The 15,779-nt window shown below is 39.0% G+C and overlaps 2 protein-coding genes across 7 annotated transcripts in view; one reads left to right on the top strand and one right to left on the bottom strand.

The window, feature by feature from the left end:
- RAB11A (RAB11A, member RAS oncogene family) overlaps positions 1-920 on the top strand; it is a 17,485-nt gene extending 16,565 nt beyond the window's left edge. For both annotated transcript variants that reach the window (XM_059697764.1, XM_059697758.1), the window contains one exon: positions 535-920. In XM_059697764.1, coding sequence (XP_059553747.1) covers positions 535-674 — 140 coding nt within the window. In that variant the 3' untranslated portion in view covers positions 675-920. The remainder of the gene's footprint in view (positions 1-534) is intronic.
- An 8,675-nt stretch (positions 921-9,595) lies between these two features.
- MEGF11 (multiple EGF like domains 11) overlaps positions 9,596-15,779 on the bottom strand; it is a 348,251-nt gene continuing 342,067 nt past the window's right edge. For 3 of the 5 annotated variants that reach the window (XM_059697712.1, XM_059697722.1, XM_059697745.1), the window contains 2 exons: positions 10,452-10,658; positions 9,596-9,756 (listed from right to left, as the gene is read on the bottom strand). In XM_059697712.1, coding sequence (XP_059553695.1) covers positions 9,596-9,756; positions 10,452-10,658 — 368 coding nt within the window. Of the gene's footprint in view, positions 9,757-10,450; positions 10,659-15,779 lie in introns of those variants that run through there. The other 2 variants (XM_059697736.1, XR_009453016.1) reach the window with 2 other exon arrangements.

Below are 15,779 nucleotides of genomic sequence, written 5' to 3'. Positions count from 1 at the left end.
GGGAGGGAGGGAGGGAGGGAGAGAAGGAGAGAGAGAGAGAGAGAGAGAGAGAGAGAGAGAGAGAGAGAGAGAGAGAGAGAAACAGAAACAGCAACTGTTTGCCTCTTGTATGTATTTGCCCGGGATCAAACCCACAACATAGGTATGTGCCCTGACCAGGAATCAAACCTTTGTTGTACGGATGACACTCCAACCAACTGAGCCATCTGGCCAGGGCTCTCATGGTTTAAGTTAGATCTAAGCCCATAAACTATGAAATTTCTTTAAAGCAAGATTTATTAATTGACTGGTGAATCTTTCCCTCTGAAATGGAAAAACTTTGTTTTTCTTAATCCAAGGGAAATTGTTAAAATAATGGTTGACTCTAATCAGTGGCTGTTTGAAAATAAAACTTTAAATTTATGCATTTTCTGTTCAGTTTATTTGCAGTTTTCCCTGCAAATGTATCTTCTACCTTTATGTATCTTTTATGTCAACTATTGGATCGGTCTGTTCAACACTGAGTATTGCTGTTTCTTTTTTCCTCTCACTCAGAGATATACCGCATTGTTTCCCAGAAGCAAATGTCAGACAGACGTGAAAATGACATGTCTCCAAGCAACAATGTGGTTCCTATTCATGTTCCACCAACCACTGAAAATAAGCCAAAGGTGCAGTGCTGTCAGAACATATAAGGCGTTTCTCTTCTCCCATAGAAGGCTGTGTATAGTCCATTTCCCAGGTCTGAGATTTAAATATATTTGTAATTCTTGTGGTCACTTTTGTGTTTTATTACTTCCTCATACTTAACAAATTTTCTGTGTTTTAAGTCTGATTTTAGCTTTATAAAATCATCCATTTGTCCCGAATGACTGCAGCTTTTTTTCATGCTATGGCTTCACTAGCCTTAGTTTAATAAATTGAATGTTTGGATTCTTCAATGATTGTTTCCTTTTCATCATGGAAACCTGTCACTGTAGGACATAATAGAACTTGATCACTTGAAGCTCAGACCTGTTGGTCTTGATCAAATCAAGCTAAGAAGACTTTAGAAATAAGCTATCATTTTGCCACAGAGCAGCTTACAATTCACGCACTCTTCTCTCAGTGCATTATATATTACCACAAAGCTAAGAATTGCCCTATAAGCATAGCAGGATTTTGAGAGCTTGAAAATTTTCCATTATTCTGGAAGTCACTTTCTAAAATGCCTTAATAGGGTTATGTACTTTTTGTAAGCATCAAAGTTGATTCGAGAGGGCACCTTTTTTTCTGGGCAAGAATTACCTTAATAAACACAGAAGATTGTATTGTGGTTTTCAGTTGTGTTATGGTTATGGGTTCTGGAGGCTGGGAATTGGAGAGACTGGTGGAGTTCTACCTGAGGTGCTTCTGTTGGAATGATCAGGCAGCCTAAGTTTAATGATAAGTCATCTAATTTATCTAATATCCCAGCAGTAGATTAGGTGGCATTTTATTGCTCAGGCAATAACTGGTTTAATGCTCTTAGTATCAAATTGTGAAGTGGTAATTTTTGTCTCAAAACCTTCCATTAAATGAAATGCAACCTAGTTTTATCACCATATTCACCAGCAGGCATGGATAATTCTTTTAATAATGCTGATTGTTTAGTTTTGCAGTATATTATGGAATATAGTCTAGTTAAATATCTGGTTTCAGTATGTCAAAAGAATACAGTGAGAGGTTAATTTCTACTCAAGTAGTATCACTTAACGGCATGTATTCTTTTAGTACTTAAGATGAAATAGCACTTTGAGTTTAAATAGAATTCATTTAGGCCATTATACAGACCTGAAATAGTATTCTTCCACTACATTATTGAAATCAATGGAGCAACTAATTTCTCATTCACAAATGTGCACACTAATATTTAGTTTTACTTTCTTGTGGATAATATTAAGCACTTACTCTGCAGTGTTCTGAAAGTTGTGTCAACTGAAGTGATTCTATTCAGGATGGTGGAATATCCCCAAAATATATATATGTGTGGGATTGCATAGATTACTATGTTTCACAGTTAATCTCCTGTCTTTTGCGATGCTCATGATGTGTGGGGCACACTGAAGGCATTGCTGTGGTTTGTCATTTTGGTTTTCTTATTCTAGTGTATTAGTATGACAACTTATCTGTTTGTAAATCACTACTTTGTATTTTATGCATGCTCTGTAACTTGGCTTTTTTTTTTTTTAGTTATTGATTTGGAATATATTCATATTCTAATAAACAGTTATAGGGGGACTATTCTTTATGTTGTCAGATTACATTTTCCCTTTGCTTTGGATATAGTCATAGAATATTTGATTCTGATGAATGAGATATTATAGGTTCTTGCATTACAGAGTAAACATGGAGTTGGAGGCATCATTGTGTGAATTCAGCTTTGGTTTTAGACATGTAATTCAATTGCACTTTTCTTGGAAAAAGTATTACCAGAAATACAAGGGAAGTAATTAATCTTTGTACTTTCATACATAACCCTGTCACTAGACTCAGGAAGAGGCTCCATTGCTCCTTATTTTACTGAAAATTAGTAGTCACTTTTTTACAAAATTATTTAAGAGAAGGAAAAAAATAGGTAGTGAATTGAAAATGATAAAGTAACTGAATTTTTATCAAGTATAGACTTAATGTTGCCGTGGGCATGGTTGGATTTGGGGAGCCGTCCAAGAAACCAGAAGTAATAGAAAATGGCTTTGATTGCATTTCAAGTATCTTCATCCTGAACAGTATCTCATGAGACAAACTGTTTCAAGTAAGAAACATTAAATTTTAAAATATGACAATTAGGGCCCAAGGCAGTTTAGTAGAAATATTTTGCTGCTTGACCCTACTTTTTAGTTTTTTTAACTTCGATTTTTAAAAATAATTATTATATTCTCCTGAAAAGTCAGCCATCTTGACTTGTTAAAGTTCTTTGTAAATGTTCTCAAGTGCTATCTATGATTTCTTTCTAATAGGAGTTATTACTCTGTAAGAGTAAGTTTTTAAATTTAGCCATTGCATTGAGTATGCTAAATTCTAAGGAATACTAGCTGGTGAATTATGCCAGAGGTTTTTTAAGTTCTGAAGGGTTCTGCAGGAAAGTTAAACTTCTTAAGGGTTTGGATTGCCCATTAAATCTAGGCATATTTATTTAATCATTGGGAAAATGAACATCTTAAATTTTTGTTTTTATTGACTTGTGTTTACAAAATACAAATGCTCTCAGTGGTTTGAGCTATTGTGTTTATCTCTTCCATCTACCCTAAAGAGACAAAATAACTACTTAGGCAATTTTGGCCAGTACCAGAAGCAGAATAATTCAAGGACTGAGTGGATAATTAAGAACATATTCCAACCTGTTAGGTTTCAATTTATGGAGCTCTTTTAACAAAGGAGAAAATGGAGATTGGTTTCACAAACACCATAAGCCTGAAAAAAAATTTAAAACAAAATATGAATTTTGTATAAAGACTGTGTATGATACTCATTCCCTGTGTGAAAAAAAATGAACAAAGACCATGAAAGGATCCTCTCCCACCACGTCATTTATTGGGTTAGCGTAACAGACTAGAGCTGAAAAGAACAGGGCTGATGTTTTTCTCCTGATTGGGGCTGCGCTGGTGCCATATCTCTTTTCTGCCACCTTTTCTACCACCTATACACTGTGCCAAATAAAGTAGAGTTGTCATTCTAAAGTTTTAAAGAATGGTGTGTTTTCCCAAACTGTAGGAAGCTGATGGAAACGATAAAACAATACAAAATGCTATATCACTACAACTTATGTAAGGGAAAACCATTAGTCAGAGATAATTTTAATTGAAGTATCTATTTCCCTGAAAATTGAATTGGAAGATAAAAAAAGACTATTTGAAAGGAACTTGATACTAGGCAGGTAGGAGAAAATAAGCAAATTCTGTAAGTTAAAAGAAAGTATAATAGAGCACTGGACTGGGTGACAGAGATGTGGATTCTAGCCACAGCTCTTCAGCCGTTTTATTTCTGAGCCTCACCTTCCAGTTATTGAGGGGACTAGATTAAATTATTTATGGGGTTTATCCCAGCTCCAATTTAGTAATTCTGTGAATGAACTCTCTCTTCATGTACTAGAGCCACATAATTCATTTTAATTCAAATTTAATAGATAAGTAAAAATGAAGTATATACTTTGCTTGATGATTTTGGTTTTATCATCATAACTTGATTAGAATGTTATCTTTATTTTCATCTTAACTCCATTAAATAAGATGAAAGCTTTCAGAACATTTGCAAAATGACTGTCAATTTCACAATATGGTATGCATCAAAGTACCATATGTGCTATGCAGGGAGGAGCACTTGATGGGCTGCTATGTCAACTGTAAATTGAGAACTGCTTGTTTTTTGGCTTTTACTATTAAAATTGCTGGTTTTAAATATACACTTGAAAAGATACTCATGTCTGGGAGAGAACTTTGAAAAACATACTGTGTTTAATTTTTTTTAAAATTTCTAATAGGAATCTAAAAGAAGGTAGGTCAATCCACAGCACTAGCTATTCGGTAGAACCAATTATTAAAGAACATGATATTAATGGCATTAGATCTTAGATCTTATTATCCCCATCCCAATGAATAAGTGTACTGCTTTTAGTACCCATTCCCCTACTGAGAACTTACAGTCTCTCAGCATACCATCTTCTCAGATCTCTATAGGGAAGTGGTATGGTTCCTTATCTGTAAGAAGTTTCTGACTATATTGTACTAGCCTCTCTGTCAAAGCATTTCATCATATAGACTTAAGAATATTATAGAAAGTCATGCCTGAAACAGGACAGTCTGGGAAGCCCCAGGATTCAACACTTTTCTGTAGGCTATCTTTGATATGAAAGCAGTTCTGGAGGAGGATGTTAGGAATCTGTTACTGGTCTAGGTTTACATTTAAGTGGATGCCTAAATAACAGCACTTTGTAAGATCTTAGGTCCCCATGTTTTCTCTTACACAAGGCTCTGGAGGGTTACCTGCTGGGCCATACAATGGCTTGGGAGGCAGAAGCTGGAATGAGGAGGGATTCTGACAACTCTAGCTACAGACCAGAGCATCTACCTTATGTGGGTTTGGATTGGACCACTGCTCGGGGTCTTTCTAGCTCTTCAAGTCCACTAACCACCTGGCCCTCCATTTACTCCTGCTCTTTTGTAATTGCTACATTGTAAGATCCACAAGGACAGGGAATGAATGTGCTTTGTTCATATTTATATTCCTACTATTTATCCCCCACCTTTAACCATGTGTTAGATGATAAGGAAAACCATCTTAAAGAGTGAAGGGGCTCACCTCATTTTAGTTTAGCTTGGGGAGCTATAGTTTGACAATTACCATTCAGGTTAAAATTTTTTAAATTATAAATTATAAAAAATTATAATTATGTAAATAATATTTAATTATACAAAATTATAAATTGTATAATGAGTCCCCATGTATCCATCATTCTTGAATCTTCTCTGTTGAGTACAAAACCTGCAGTATTTATGGTGTTGGGTGGTATTCTGAGCCTCCTAAGTCATAATCTTGAACACTAAATGCCCTTTTTAGCCTTAAAATTTTTGATTATGTTTTATCTTTTATTACGATGTCAAGGTCCAGCCCTTGAGAGTTGTTCATTGTTAGGAGAGGAGGGTCTTTTCTGAACAAGTTTTAATCTCAAACTAGCAAAAATGTATTCTTGGTTAAACATTTTATTAAATGGGAGTACTTTTTGAGTATCACATAAGCCTTGTAAACAGACCAGTTGAAATGTTTTAATTTGACTTAAGTATGTACAAACCTTTGAAAGTCTGAAGGAGAAATTTTAAAATTATACCATTAAACACATTCAGTAAGCTGTTTTTCTGGCATCTGTATTTTATAATAAAATTAATCCTGCTGCTTCTTTACTAGTTAGGTCACAAGGTCATGTTTTAAAAGGTCCTAAAATAGTTGCATCCAGAGTATAGTACTGGGGGCTGCAGCAGCAGCAGGTGATAACTTCTAATGGAAAGCTACTCATTGCTCTTATGCAAATTAGGTGGCCCTTATATTTGCCTTTATCCCCATTCCATAGAACAGCAGTCGCCCGGTCCGAAAGGTTGGCAACCGCTGCCATAGAACTACCTTTGTGCCTCTGAAGCTGAGCACAAGCTGTAATAGTTGCCTTTGAGTCCATATCTTTGTGAAAACGAGAAATTCTCTATTTGAGTATACTAATGTTTATGAGCTATTTCAGTAATTTTTGGGTATGAATTAAGAATATGTAGTTCCCATTCATTACTTTAAAGGAAGAGACTCTCTTGTTATAAATTTGATAGAACTTTTTCACTTTATGTTCAAGCACCCAGGAGGTAATTTTCACTCATCTAGCAGTCTAAAGTGACCACACAAAATGTAGGTTAGTTTTACCTTTACTGGTAAACCTGAGGTGTAGATTTTAGACACATTTTTGGTTTGCAGCACAACAGTAGGCATTCCTGTAAATTAGTTTGAGAAATTAATTTTATTTTGTACAAGGTATGATCCCTCTGCACAGTGAACAAATATATTACAAGTCTGCGTTGCTTAAAAAAAGTATTGCCATATCAGTCTCACTTATGCTGTTGTACAATGATTGTTTTCTTTATTCATTTGAATTATATGCACATCACTTTGAGTGAAGACTTAGTTTCTGTATAATACTTGAACATATCTTTCCAAGTTGTCAATAAAATGCACATGCTTAGGTTGACCATGAACTTACGTGTGACAGTGCTAGACAGAAGTTCCTAACAGTTGCTCTATAAGATTGAAATGTCTCTTACCAGTAACTCTTAGGTTTGTGAAGACAACTGTTGTCACCATCAAGTAATCACACCCTCTGTCTTTCCCTTTTCCTGTATGGCCTGATTTAATTTGTGGTACATTTCCTTAAAAATCAGAATGCTAGAGTTGAAGGGTTTTAGGGTTCCCTTACCCCTGTTTGCTTCTTCCTTTCTTTACACACAGGGGAAAAGAGCCCAAAGAAGGCAAAAAAATCTCTTGATCCAGTGCTTTAGCAATTCCACCGTGCCACCTCTTGCTGAAATTTGCCTAGAAGACAGTTGGCAAAAAAGAGGTGAAACTTGAACTTGAGTGATAGTGCTTGTTTGCAGTTTGCCAGGCAGCAGTTACTGTACATGCAGGGTAAGGGAAGAAGATAAAACCTGGGTTTGAGATGAAGTTCTCCTTGCTGATCTGACTTCACCATGATTCTTAGTTCTTGCTTCACAAAGGTAATTGAGCACTTGCTGCCCTGAAATACTGAGGTAAGCCTCTTATCTATATTTTTTTCTACATATGTATGAGAAATATTTACTTGGGTCTACAAAGTAATTTTCTAGTATTTATATTTAATAAGATTTTTTGGAAAGTAAATTTGCTATTGCTGATTGCTTGCTCCCATGCACACATGCAGCATTCATGTTAAGTATTAGATTATTTCCCCCTAACAACATTTGCTTAAGCCTTGAGTGAAGTGGGGGAGGGGGGTTATTCATTTTTGTCCTTGCTTTTGCTGATTATTGGCCAAACTAATGGGTTCCATGGCAGACTTCCAATTTGTATCAAGGACTTCAGAACTCCCACACTTCCTGTAGCAGCTATTCCAGCTTTGCAGTCATGTACTTCCTCTTCTGTATACCCTTTTGGAAGTATTTTTACTGGCAGAACTATTATCAGAGAATGGAGTGGGTATAGGGGTGCCCATTAGTTTTCATGGTTTTCCCTTTCAGTCTTTCATTCTTGTGAGGAGGTCCCCTTTAAGGCCTGGGGGCTGACTCCATTTAGACTCATCTGAGCCTATTTACCTATGTTCATTAGTAATGGAAGGTATAGATATGTCTGAATACTGGGATCTGGAGCATTAGCTCATTGTAATTCAGTGATGGCCATCTCAGCAGGTGGTGGGTTTAAGGTAGAAAGTAAAAGGTCTTCATGTCCTTATGTGCTGTTTACTATAAAGTTTTTGCATCCTTATAACAGCTGATTATAGTCCATTCTTTCATCATTTCAATTTAATTCCATCAGAAAGCATAATGTACTTTAAGCAATTTTAACTTGATATATCCTCTTTTGTTTAATTTCCTCTATACCAGGGGTGGGGAATGTCTGATTTGTGGGCCGTATAAGGTCTGAGAAATCATTTGTTCTGGCCCTGCCCAGGCATTAGTGGTGAGTTAATTAAATGTTTGACCAAATATAACAGGCTAATTTTAAGTTGATAATTTTGTATGGCCTGCAAATGATGTTATAATTATCTAAATGGCCCTTGGCAGAAAAAGGGTTCCCCATCCCTGCTCTACACTTCTAGTTCCATATTATATCCAGCTCTAGATTTATGAAGAAATGCTTGAAAGCAAGTACTCTTCTGAGTCAAGGAATGCCAACCAAATAAACTTGATGAGATGCTAAATAGCCATTTTTAGGGATTTAATTCTTACCAGCCTGTGACTGCTTGCTTAAAGCATCACAGTTTTATTTCCCATGGGATGACTCAGGTGTTGGGCGACCAAGGAGATACGACAAGGCCAGGGCTGAGTTGGCAATGTTCTGGAACTTTGAATTGGCAAGATTTGGTCAAAACTGGCCAGAAATACTGTTGTAGACTGAAAGAGACTATTGAGCTTTGAAAACATTTTTCTTCTACTACCAGCAGGGGCAGAAGAGGGAAAGTTAATTTGTATTTATGTATTATTATTATTTTAGCTTTCAGTTTTATTGGTTGCATATAGCTGAACTCACAAACTCTGGTTCATTCTTAAAATGTTCTTTAAACTGAAATTGACTCTTAGAGAAAGGCTTCATCTATTACCACGGAAGATAATACTATTTTAGATAGCAAAATGCAGGTTCTTGAGCATCCTGATAAACTTGGTGCTAATAAGAGAAGAATGGATTCTAATTTCTCATCTGAGATGTTAAGCCAGGTTCAGTGCTACACATAATTTGTATTTATTTAAATCTTATTTTAAAAAATTGAAGTTGTTAGCATTAGAGTACATAATAATCTGTAATCTTGGCCACTGTAATTTGATAGACCAGACATATATGTACAGGTACTTTAGGATTGATATTAGCACAGTTTTTGTCTATGTAATAATTATCTTAGGTAATCAAACAGATGTTGATGGTAACAGCAACGAAAAGTACATATACTAGTACATTTTAGGTATTTTAAATTAATCCTCTCCCCTCCCCAGGCCCCCTTTCCTCCTAGGAAGGTTTATAAAACCTATTCTACATGCTCTTTAAGCATCATGTTTCAGATAATTAAATATATAAATAAATATAGTTAGCTATATTTAGCTGATGTTGATGAGTAGCTGTATCTTAAATGTTTTAAAAGATCATGTAATCCAGGTCTTTTGGAGTTGGGGGTTGGGTGGGTGGTAGGATTTACCTTTGCAAACAGACCTTTTGAGCAATTACCCCAGTCCCACTTGGAAGCTCTTCTTTAGTTCCAGGTGAAAGTAATAACTAACATGCAGCTGAAGTCAGTCTGTACCATTATTTCAGGTGAGGGGATTGTCTTCTTTCAGAGTCAGAGAATATTCAGCAGAGCACATTGCAAGAGAGAAGCTTTTCCCTCTTAAGACTGCTTGTCCTGGGAGGGCTCATTGGCAGGACTCAGTCTTTCTGGGAGGAGGTCATAATGACCAGGAATATGGCTGTTCCTAGGTAGGTCGTATGGATTCTGGATATAGCTGGAGTTGGGACCACGGCCTTCTTGGACCACACTGACTGTGGGCTCTAAGGAATATAGTGAAAAATGAGTTCAGAGAACAGATTAGCTTTGGTTGTCATGTTGGGGGGAAGAGAGTTCTATTTAACTGGGTGGTGAGAGAAGCCAGGGATTTATAAATCTGTGATAAATATGAGGGTTAGGACTAATGCTAAGAGATGGAAAACATAAGTGAGTGTGCTGTCAGAATCCCATCCAAAGCTTGGTCAAAACCAGAGATTTAGAATGTCTTAAATATTGAGAATATTTAGAATGGGTGGGTCCTTAATTGTGGCGTAAGGTTTTCACTGCTATTCTTAGCACTGAGCCCAGGAACATGGGTTAAACTGGGAGAAAATAGAAGGTGGTGATTTAGAAAGTTAATAAATATTCTGTTCTGATTGTTTTCTTTTTTAAACTGGGATTTGTATCAACAATCAGTTGAGGTGTATGTGTGTGTACCCACTCCCCACCCCCAGTATTCTGCATCATACTAGTCCTGGTATGTTTCTTTTTTTAAAGCAGAGTTGGCACAAGAATTTGATTTTCTGCATGAGAGAGGAGGGTAGTCCTGGGGAAGGCAGTTCAGTTCGCCTTGGATTCCTTAAAAAGCAAAAAAAAAAAAGTGTGTTTTCAAGACAGGGTGAGTAGAGAGGGGTTGTTTTTATTTCAGATGCTGCACTATTGCCCTGATTTTGCTAAGTTACTTATTTGAGACACCTACCAACTTCATATATATTTTTATTAGATGTCGACAAGGATGGCACATCTGTGTACGGAGACCCCCTGTGCACAGGTGACTTCATTTCTACATAGCTGCTTTCTGGAAGCTTGCAGGTGAGGATGGGTGGGTCCTTAATTGTGGCGTAAGGGTTTTCACTGCTGTTCAAGGAACAAGTGCTAGAACTGCACACGGATTCTTTCATGTAATCTGCAAGGCAAGAGAGATTTCTTAGTATAAGCAGGAACATAAGACTTAGTTTAAATACCAGAAACAGACTGCAGTCAAGTTCATGTGCTTTCGGGATCCTGGAGCTGTAAAAGCCTGTGACAGTCCAAGATTTACTTAGGAAAGCATTCAACGTACTTAATAAGTAGGCAGAGTTCTTTTCCTAAAAAAACTTATGTTTTTGGAGGGATAGGAACATTTTTGTTTTTAGTAGTCAGGTATAGCACCAGAGAGATTAATTTAAGATACTCATAATGTACTTTCACAGCTATTATTTAATGTTTACAAAATCCTGCAAGGATAGTTGATAGTTTGCATTTTATAGGATGAAGGCCCAGAGAGAGATGGAATGTCTTGGCTAAGGTCACACAGCTCATAAGTGGCAGTGCCAATACTTAAATCTATGCCTTGGGACTTCTTGGCTGTGCGTTTTCTATAATACCATTCTTTCTGAATTTGTTCTGATGATTAAGATGCTTAGGTTCAGAAGAAGTTGTGTGTGTGTGTGTGTGTGTGTTTTGGCACAGGTGCTAGCAATTTGGTATCCTTTCAGCAGCAAATTGGCTGCATCCCTGTTCTCTGAGAAGCTTGTGATCAGAGGTGGGGCAGATAGAAGTGTAATAGAGGTCTCAGAAACACCTGGGTCTTCAGCTAGCCTTTGGAAAGTTCCTATTTTCTCGCAAGTCTGCAATGTATTCTCTGGGGCAGGGGTCCTCAAACTAAGGCTCGTGGGCCACATGCAAATACAAATATTGTATTTGTTCCCGGTTTTTGTGGGTTTTTTTTTTTTTTTACTTCAAAATAAGATATGTGCAGTGTGCATAGGAATTTGTTCATAGTTTTTTTAAAACTATAGTCCGGCCCTCCAACGGTCTGAGGGACAGTGAACTGGCCCCCTGTTTAAAAAGTTTGAGGACCCCTGCTCTGGGGTCATTTACCTCAGTTCTTGTGAATGCTAAATGAAACCTATTTTAATAATAATTTTCTCTGATACTAGGGGAACTCATGCTTCCTCTCCTGCCACCCCTCAGGCATGCATCATCCTCCATACTTCAAGGAATGTTAGGGTAAAGAGATACAAACTAGTTTCCCAATAAAAAGCCAGGTAACTAGCTCCACTAGAGAAAGTTCACTTTGTGATGGAGTTACACGAGGAAAGGGGAGCCCTTCCTTCAGTCTCTACCTCATTCCCCTTTTGGAGGTGATCACTGCCTCTTGTAGATTGTCCCAAGTGATCAGGTTTTTATTACTCTTACTCTCTGTGACCTGGCAGTTCTGGTCCTCATCTGTCTGAGGCTCTGCCAGCCTTGGAGGTGGGGGCGGGGGTGGGGGGGAGGGCGGAGGGCGCGTCTAGAAACAAGCACTGAGTTGGAGGGGCTTGAAAGTCGAGAGTGATCTAAATCGCCTTTCAATTCTAAATTTCTACAAGTGGTAGCAGGTGGTGATATTCTTGGATGATCCTTCTCTAGAACTATCACAAATTACATTTGTGTTGCTATTTATCTCTGCTTTCTGCTTCCAACTTGTGAAATTGATGGAAATGTAAAGGGAAAGTGATCTTGTAACTCTAGGGGTGACTAGATGAACCTTTGTACAGTGAGAACAGAACAGAACATGCCATGTGGCTGAAGTAGTTGAGGTATATGTTACCACAAGTAGTCTTTTCTTCCCTAATGGTGATTGTGAGGGGATTTACTTTTCTGTTGGGGTAGAGTTGATGTCTGTTTCAGCAGGTAGCATTTCTTCAATCTTGTACAAAAGTACATTGACCTATTAGTTCCTTCAAGTGTTCATAACACCCTGTGGTGTAGGTAGAGCAATAATATGATTCTCGCCACTCCCCCCATTGCTTATGAGGAAATTGAGGCTTCATATGGGGAAGTGACTTCTCTAGGGTCATACTGCTAATCAGTAGCAAAGCAAGCTCTAGAACCAGGCCCAGAGCACTTTTCCATCACAACTTAGCCCACAGTGGAGAGGGATATTGTCTTGGCTCCATCTTAGATTATGGCCTCTTTCTAGTATAAAACCCTAGACAGAAGGAGAAAACATTCTTGAGCAGGCCCAGCCAGCCCCAGCAAGGACTAAAGGGAGGCTGCATTGTCCCAGCTGCTGTTGAGGCTCAGTGGGGAAGGGGTACCTATGGGTCCTGTACCACGACCTGCTTCTAGTGAGTACTTTGTTTCTTCCAACTGGGAGAGGGGCTAAATCCAGGAACCCTGGTAGTATGGCTCATTGATCCCACTTTGGGTGTTCTGAACTTACCAGCCAGGTAGTAAGGCAGTGTGCCTCAGTGGCTTGTTTGGAAGCTGAGGATTGGAATTGCTTAAAGAAGGGCTGTCTGCTGAGAGAAGTCCTAACAGCTCACCCCTCCTGTCCTCCCAAATACATCCATTTACTTTGTTTGGCAGCTGCCTCAGTTGCACATTTTCTAGAACAGTTCGCCAACCGGTGTGGTCCGTGGACCACCGATAGTCCGTGAGGTCCAAAAGGTTGGCGACCACTGGTTTAAGGAAATCTTTGGATCAGCGGTCGCCAACCGGTGGTCCGAGGACCACTGGTGGTCCGTAAGGTTCGAAAGGTTGGCGACCACTGTTCTAGAACTTAAGGAATATCGATAGCTCGCTTTGTGTGGCACTTAAAACTAGTATTTCGGGTTAGTCATTTGAAACTTGTTATATCTGTGAAGGAGGCTGGGCAGGAAGGACTAGTATTACTACTCTAGTAACGTGGAAACTGAAACTCATAAAGTTTGCTTAATGTAAGTAGTTAAGACTCAACCCCTGTCTTCTCTGATACCCAATCAAGGTGTTTTTCTCTTCTATCAGTTTCCTTGTGCTCCTGTGCTCTTCTCCGATATCTGTACTAAATGAAAAGTATATCTGCAGCAGCTTCACCTTACCTTCAGGGGACACCTTTTATCTATACGGCCAAGCCCTGCTGAAAGAGAAAGGCCAAGCTCTAAGCTTTTCGTGGATATCCCTTGACTGATTCAGGGATAAGGCAGTGTGCTCAGTGAGGAGAGCCTTGGCAGTGGGAGAGCCATGGAGCTCTAGCTCAATGCCTAATAGAGCCCAGCCAGGCAATAGTGCCCCTCTTTTCATTTCCACCAGAAAAGTCATGGCTGTTTCAAGTTTGGGGGAATAAATTGATCTGCAGCAGGGGACACACCTAAATGGATAAAAGAGAAGTTGGGGTTGTGGGGGAGGTGATTAGTGTCAGGGGGAAGCTGTATTTTCCATAAAGAGGTCAGCAGTAAAGAAAAGGATGAAATGTGAGTGTATGCGTGCGCGCGTGTGCGTGTGTGTGTGTGTGTGTGTAGGTAGGTAGGTAAAGTGAGGTGGTAGGGGAAGGCATTGAGTTATGGAATAATCTGGATTCTGGAACTGGTAGTTGGGGGACATCTAGGCAAGCGGGAAGCTGCTCTCTTCTCCAGCTGAGTCATCTACCTGCCTGCCCAGAGGGAGGGAGATGAGGGAGAGAGGGCTGGACAAGGGGAAGAAGAACCAGCTGCTCTAAGGTATTTCCTCATCCTTTTAGAGTTCCACCCTTCCGCCCCTCCCCAAGGCCAGTCCCTGCACTTCAGGGCATTTTACTAAGAAAGGGGAAGCATCAACCAAGGCTACCCAAGCTCAGTCACTCCTCCAAGGCCTGTAATTACTATCAATATTAAAGGGTTAGCCCAATAATGCCCTAGCATTTGCTCTCAGCTAGTTTCTACCTCTCAAAAATCACACACAGCCATATACTATGGGAGGCAGAGGGAACTCTAAAATCTAATGTAGACATCTTAATTTGTAAAAGGGAGCAGCAAACCAGAAGGGGAAGTGACTTTCCAAGGCCACCTTGTAAGTGGGATCTGAATTTACCAGGGCTTTAGGTTCAAATAACATCTAGCTAAGGCCAATATTTTACTGTTGGGGAAAACCTTAGATCCCATCTTAGCTGACTACTATTATTAGAAGGCCACACTGCCTTTTTCTGGGCCTGAAGTTAGCATCTTCTCTGGATTGAGAGACAAGGATATGGGGAGAGGAAAGGGAAGATATCAGTCAGGAGAACCACAGTAGTTGAAAAAAGTTTTCAGGATATCAGTGGGCTCCTAACTACCTTGGAACCCAAGGCAACTCCAAGAATAGACTTGGTTAGATTACCAAAGGGCATAAGGTGGGAAAAATGGCAGCAACGGTGGAATCCAGGATTTCAGGATCATGAAGGTGATGGAGGGTACTGGGGAAGATTTCTTCTACAGCAGTTTGAAATGCCTGATAGACAAGGAATTGAACATGAGGTTGTTTGTTGCCAAATCATTGTGCAAAGGGTGAGTGCAGAGAATACTTAAAGACTCTTCACTCTTAATTGTTTGGTCCAGTAGGTTTAGGAAATAAGTTCATTCCTGGTACAAACTAGTTTAGTAAGTATTTATTTAGGAGGTCAGCCAGTTATTGTGGGTTTGTTCCATGTCTTTGATAAGTACTTCTGTAAAGTTTTGAAGTGGGACATTCCATTTTCCTCTTTGAATTCTCTTGTTCAGATATGTTGGTCCCCAACACATGCTGGTACATTTGCCTACACAGCCCTCTTTTCTCTCTAAGTTAAAGGACGATTGTAGCCACAGTGGTGAAACAAAATCTGCACTCAGAGGCTCAGATATATGACCACAAAACAGGAATGAATGACACTGAAGCAGAGACAGTGCTCTCCTTAGCGTTGTTTTATATTCATGGTTGCAAGTCTGAAAGTAGCTCTAATCACAATGGGCAGGACAACACAGTGCATAGCAAAGTTGTGTGCTCATTTGTTGAGGTGTCTGGGCCTGTCTTGAGCGTATTTACGATTCAGTAACTCATATTCTTAGAGCTGGAAAGGCCCTTAATAATATTTCTGTCCAAACCTCATGCCTATTTGAGAAAGAAACAGGTCTCAGTTCACAGTGCTAAAGCAGTAGAGCTGTCTTTTCTGTATTAAAAGGGGAAGCTGCTGTAATGGTGCTTGCCTTCATTGGGATAGTTTAAGTCAAAACTCACAGAAAATTGCCAGAATAATGCTCCCAAGGGACTGTTCGCTCGCTGGCCAGGAGCCTAGGGATAACCTCCTGTCTCC

The sequence above is a fragment of the Myotis daubentonii genome, chromosome 1, assembly GCF_963259705.1.
Source record: "Myotis daubentonii chromosome 1, mMyoDau2.1, whole genome shotgun sequence".
In the NCBI taxonomy this organism is placed as follows: Eukaryota; Metazoa; Chordata; class Mammalia; order Chiroptera; family Vespertilionidae; genus Myotis; species Myotis daubentonii.
The sequence above is the reverse complement of the archived record's forward strand: the minus strand, read 5'-3'. Positions and strand labels throughout refer to the sequence as shown.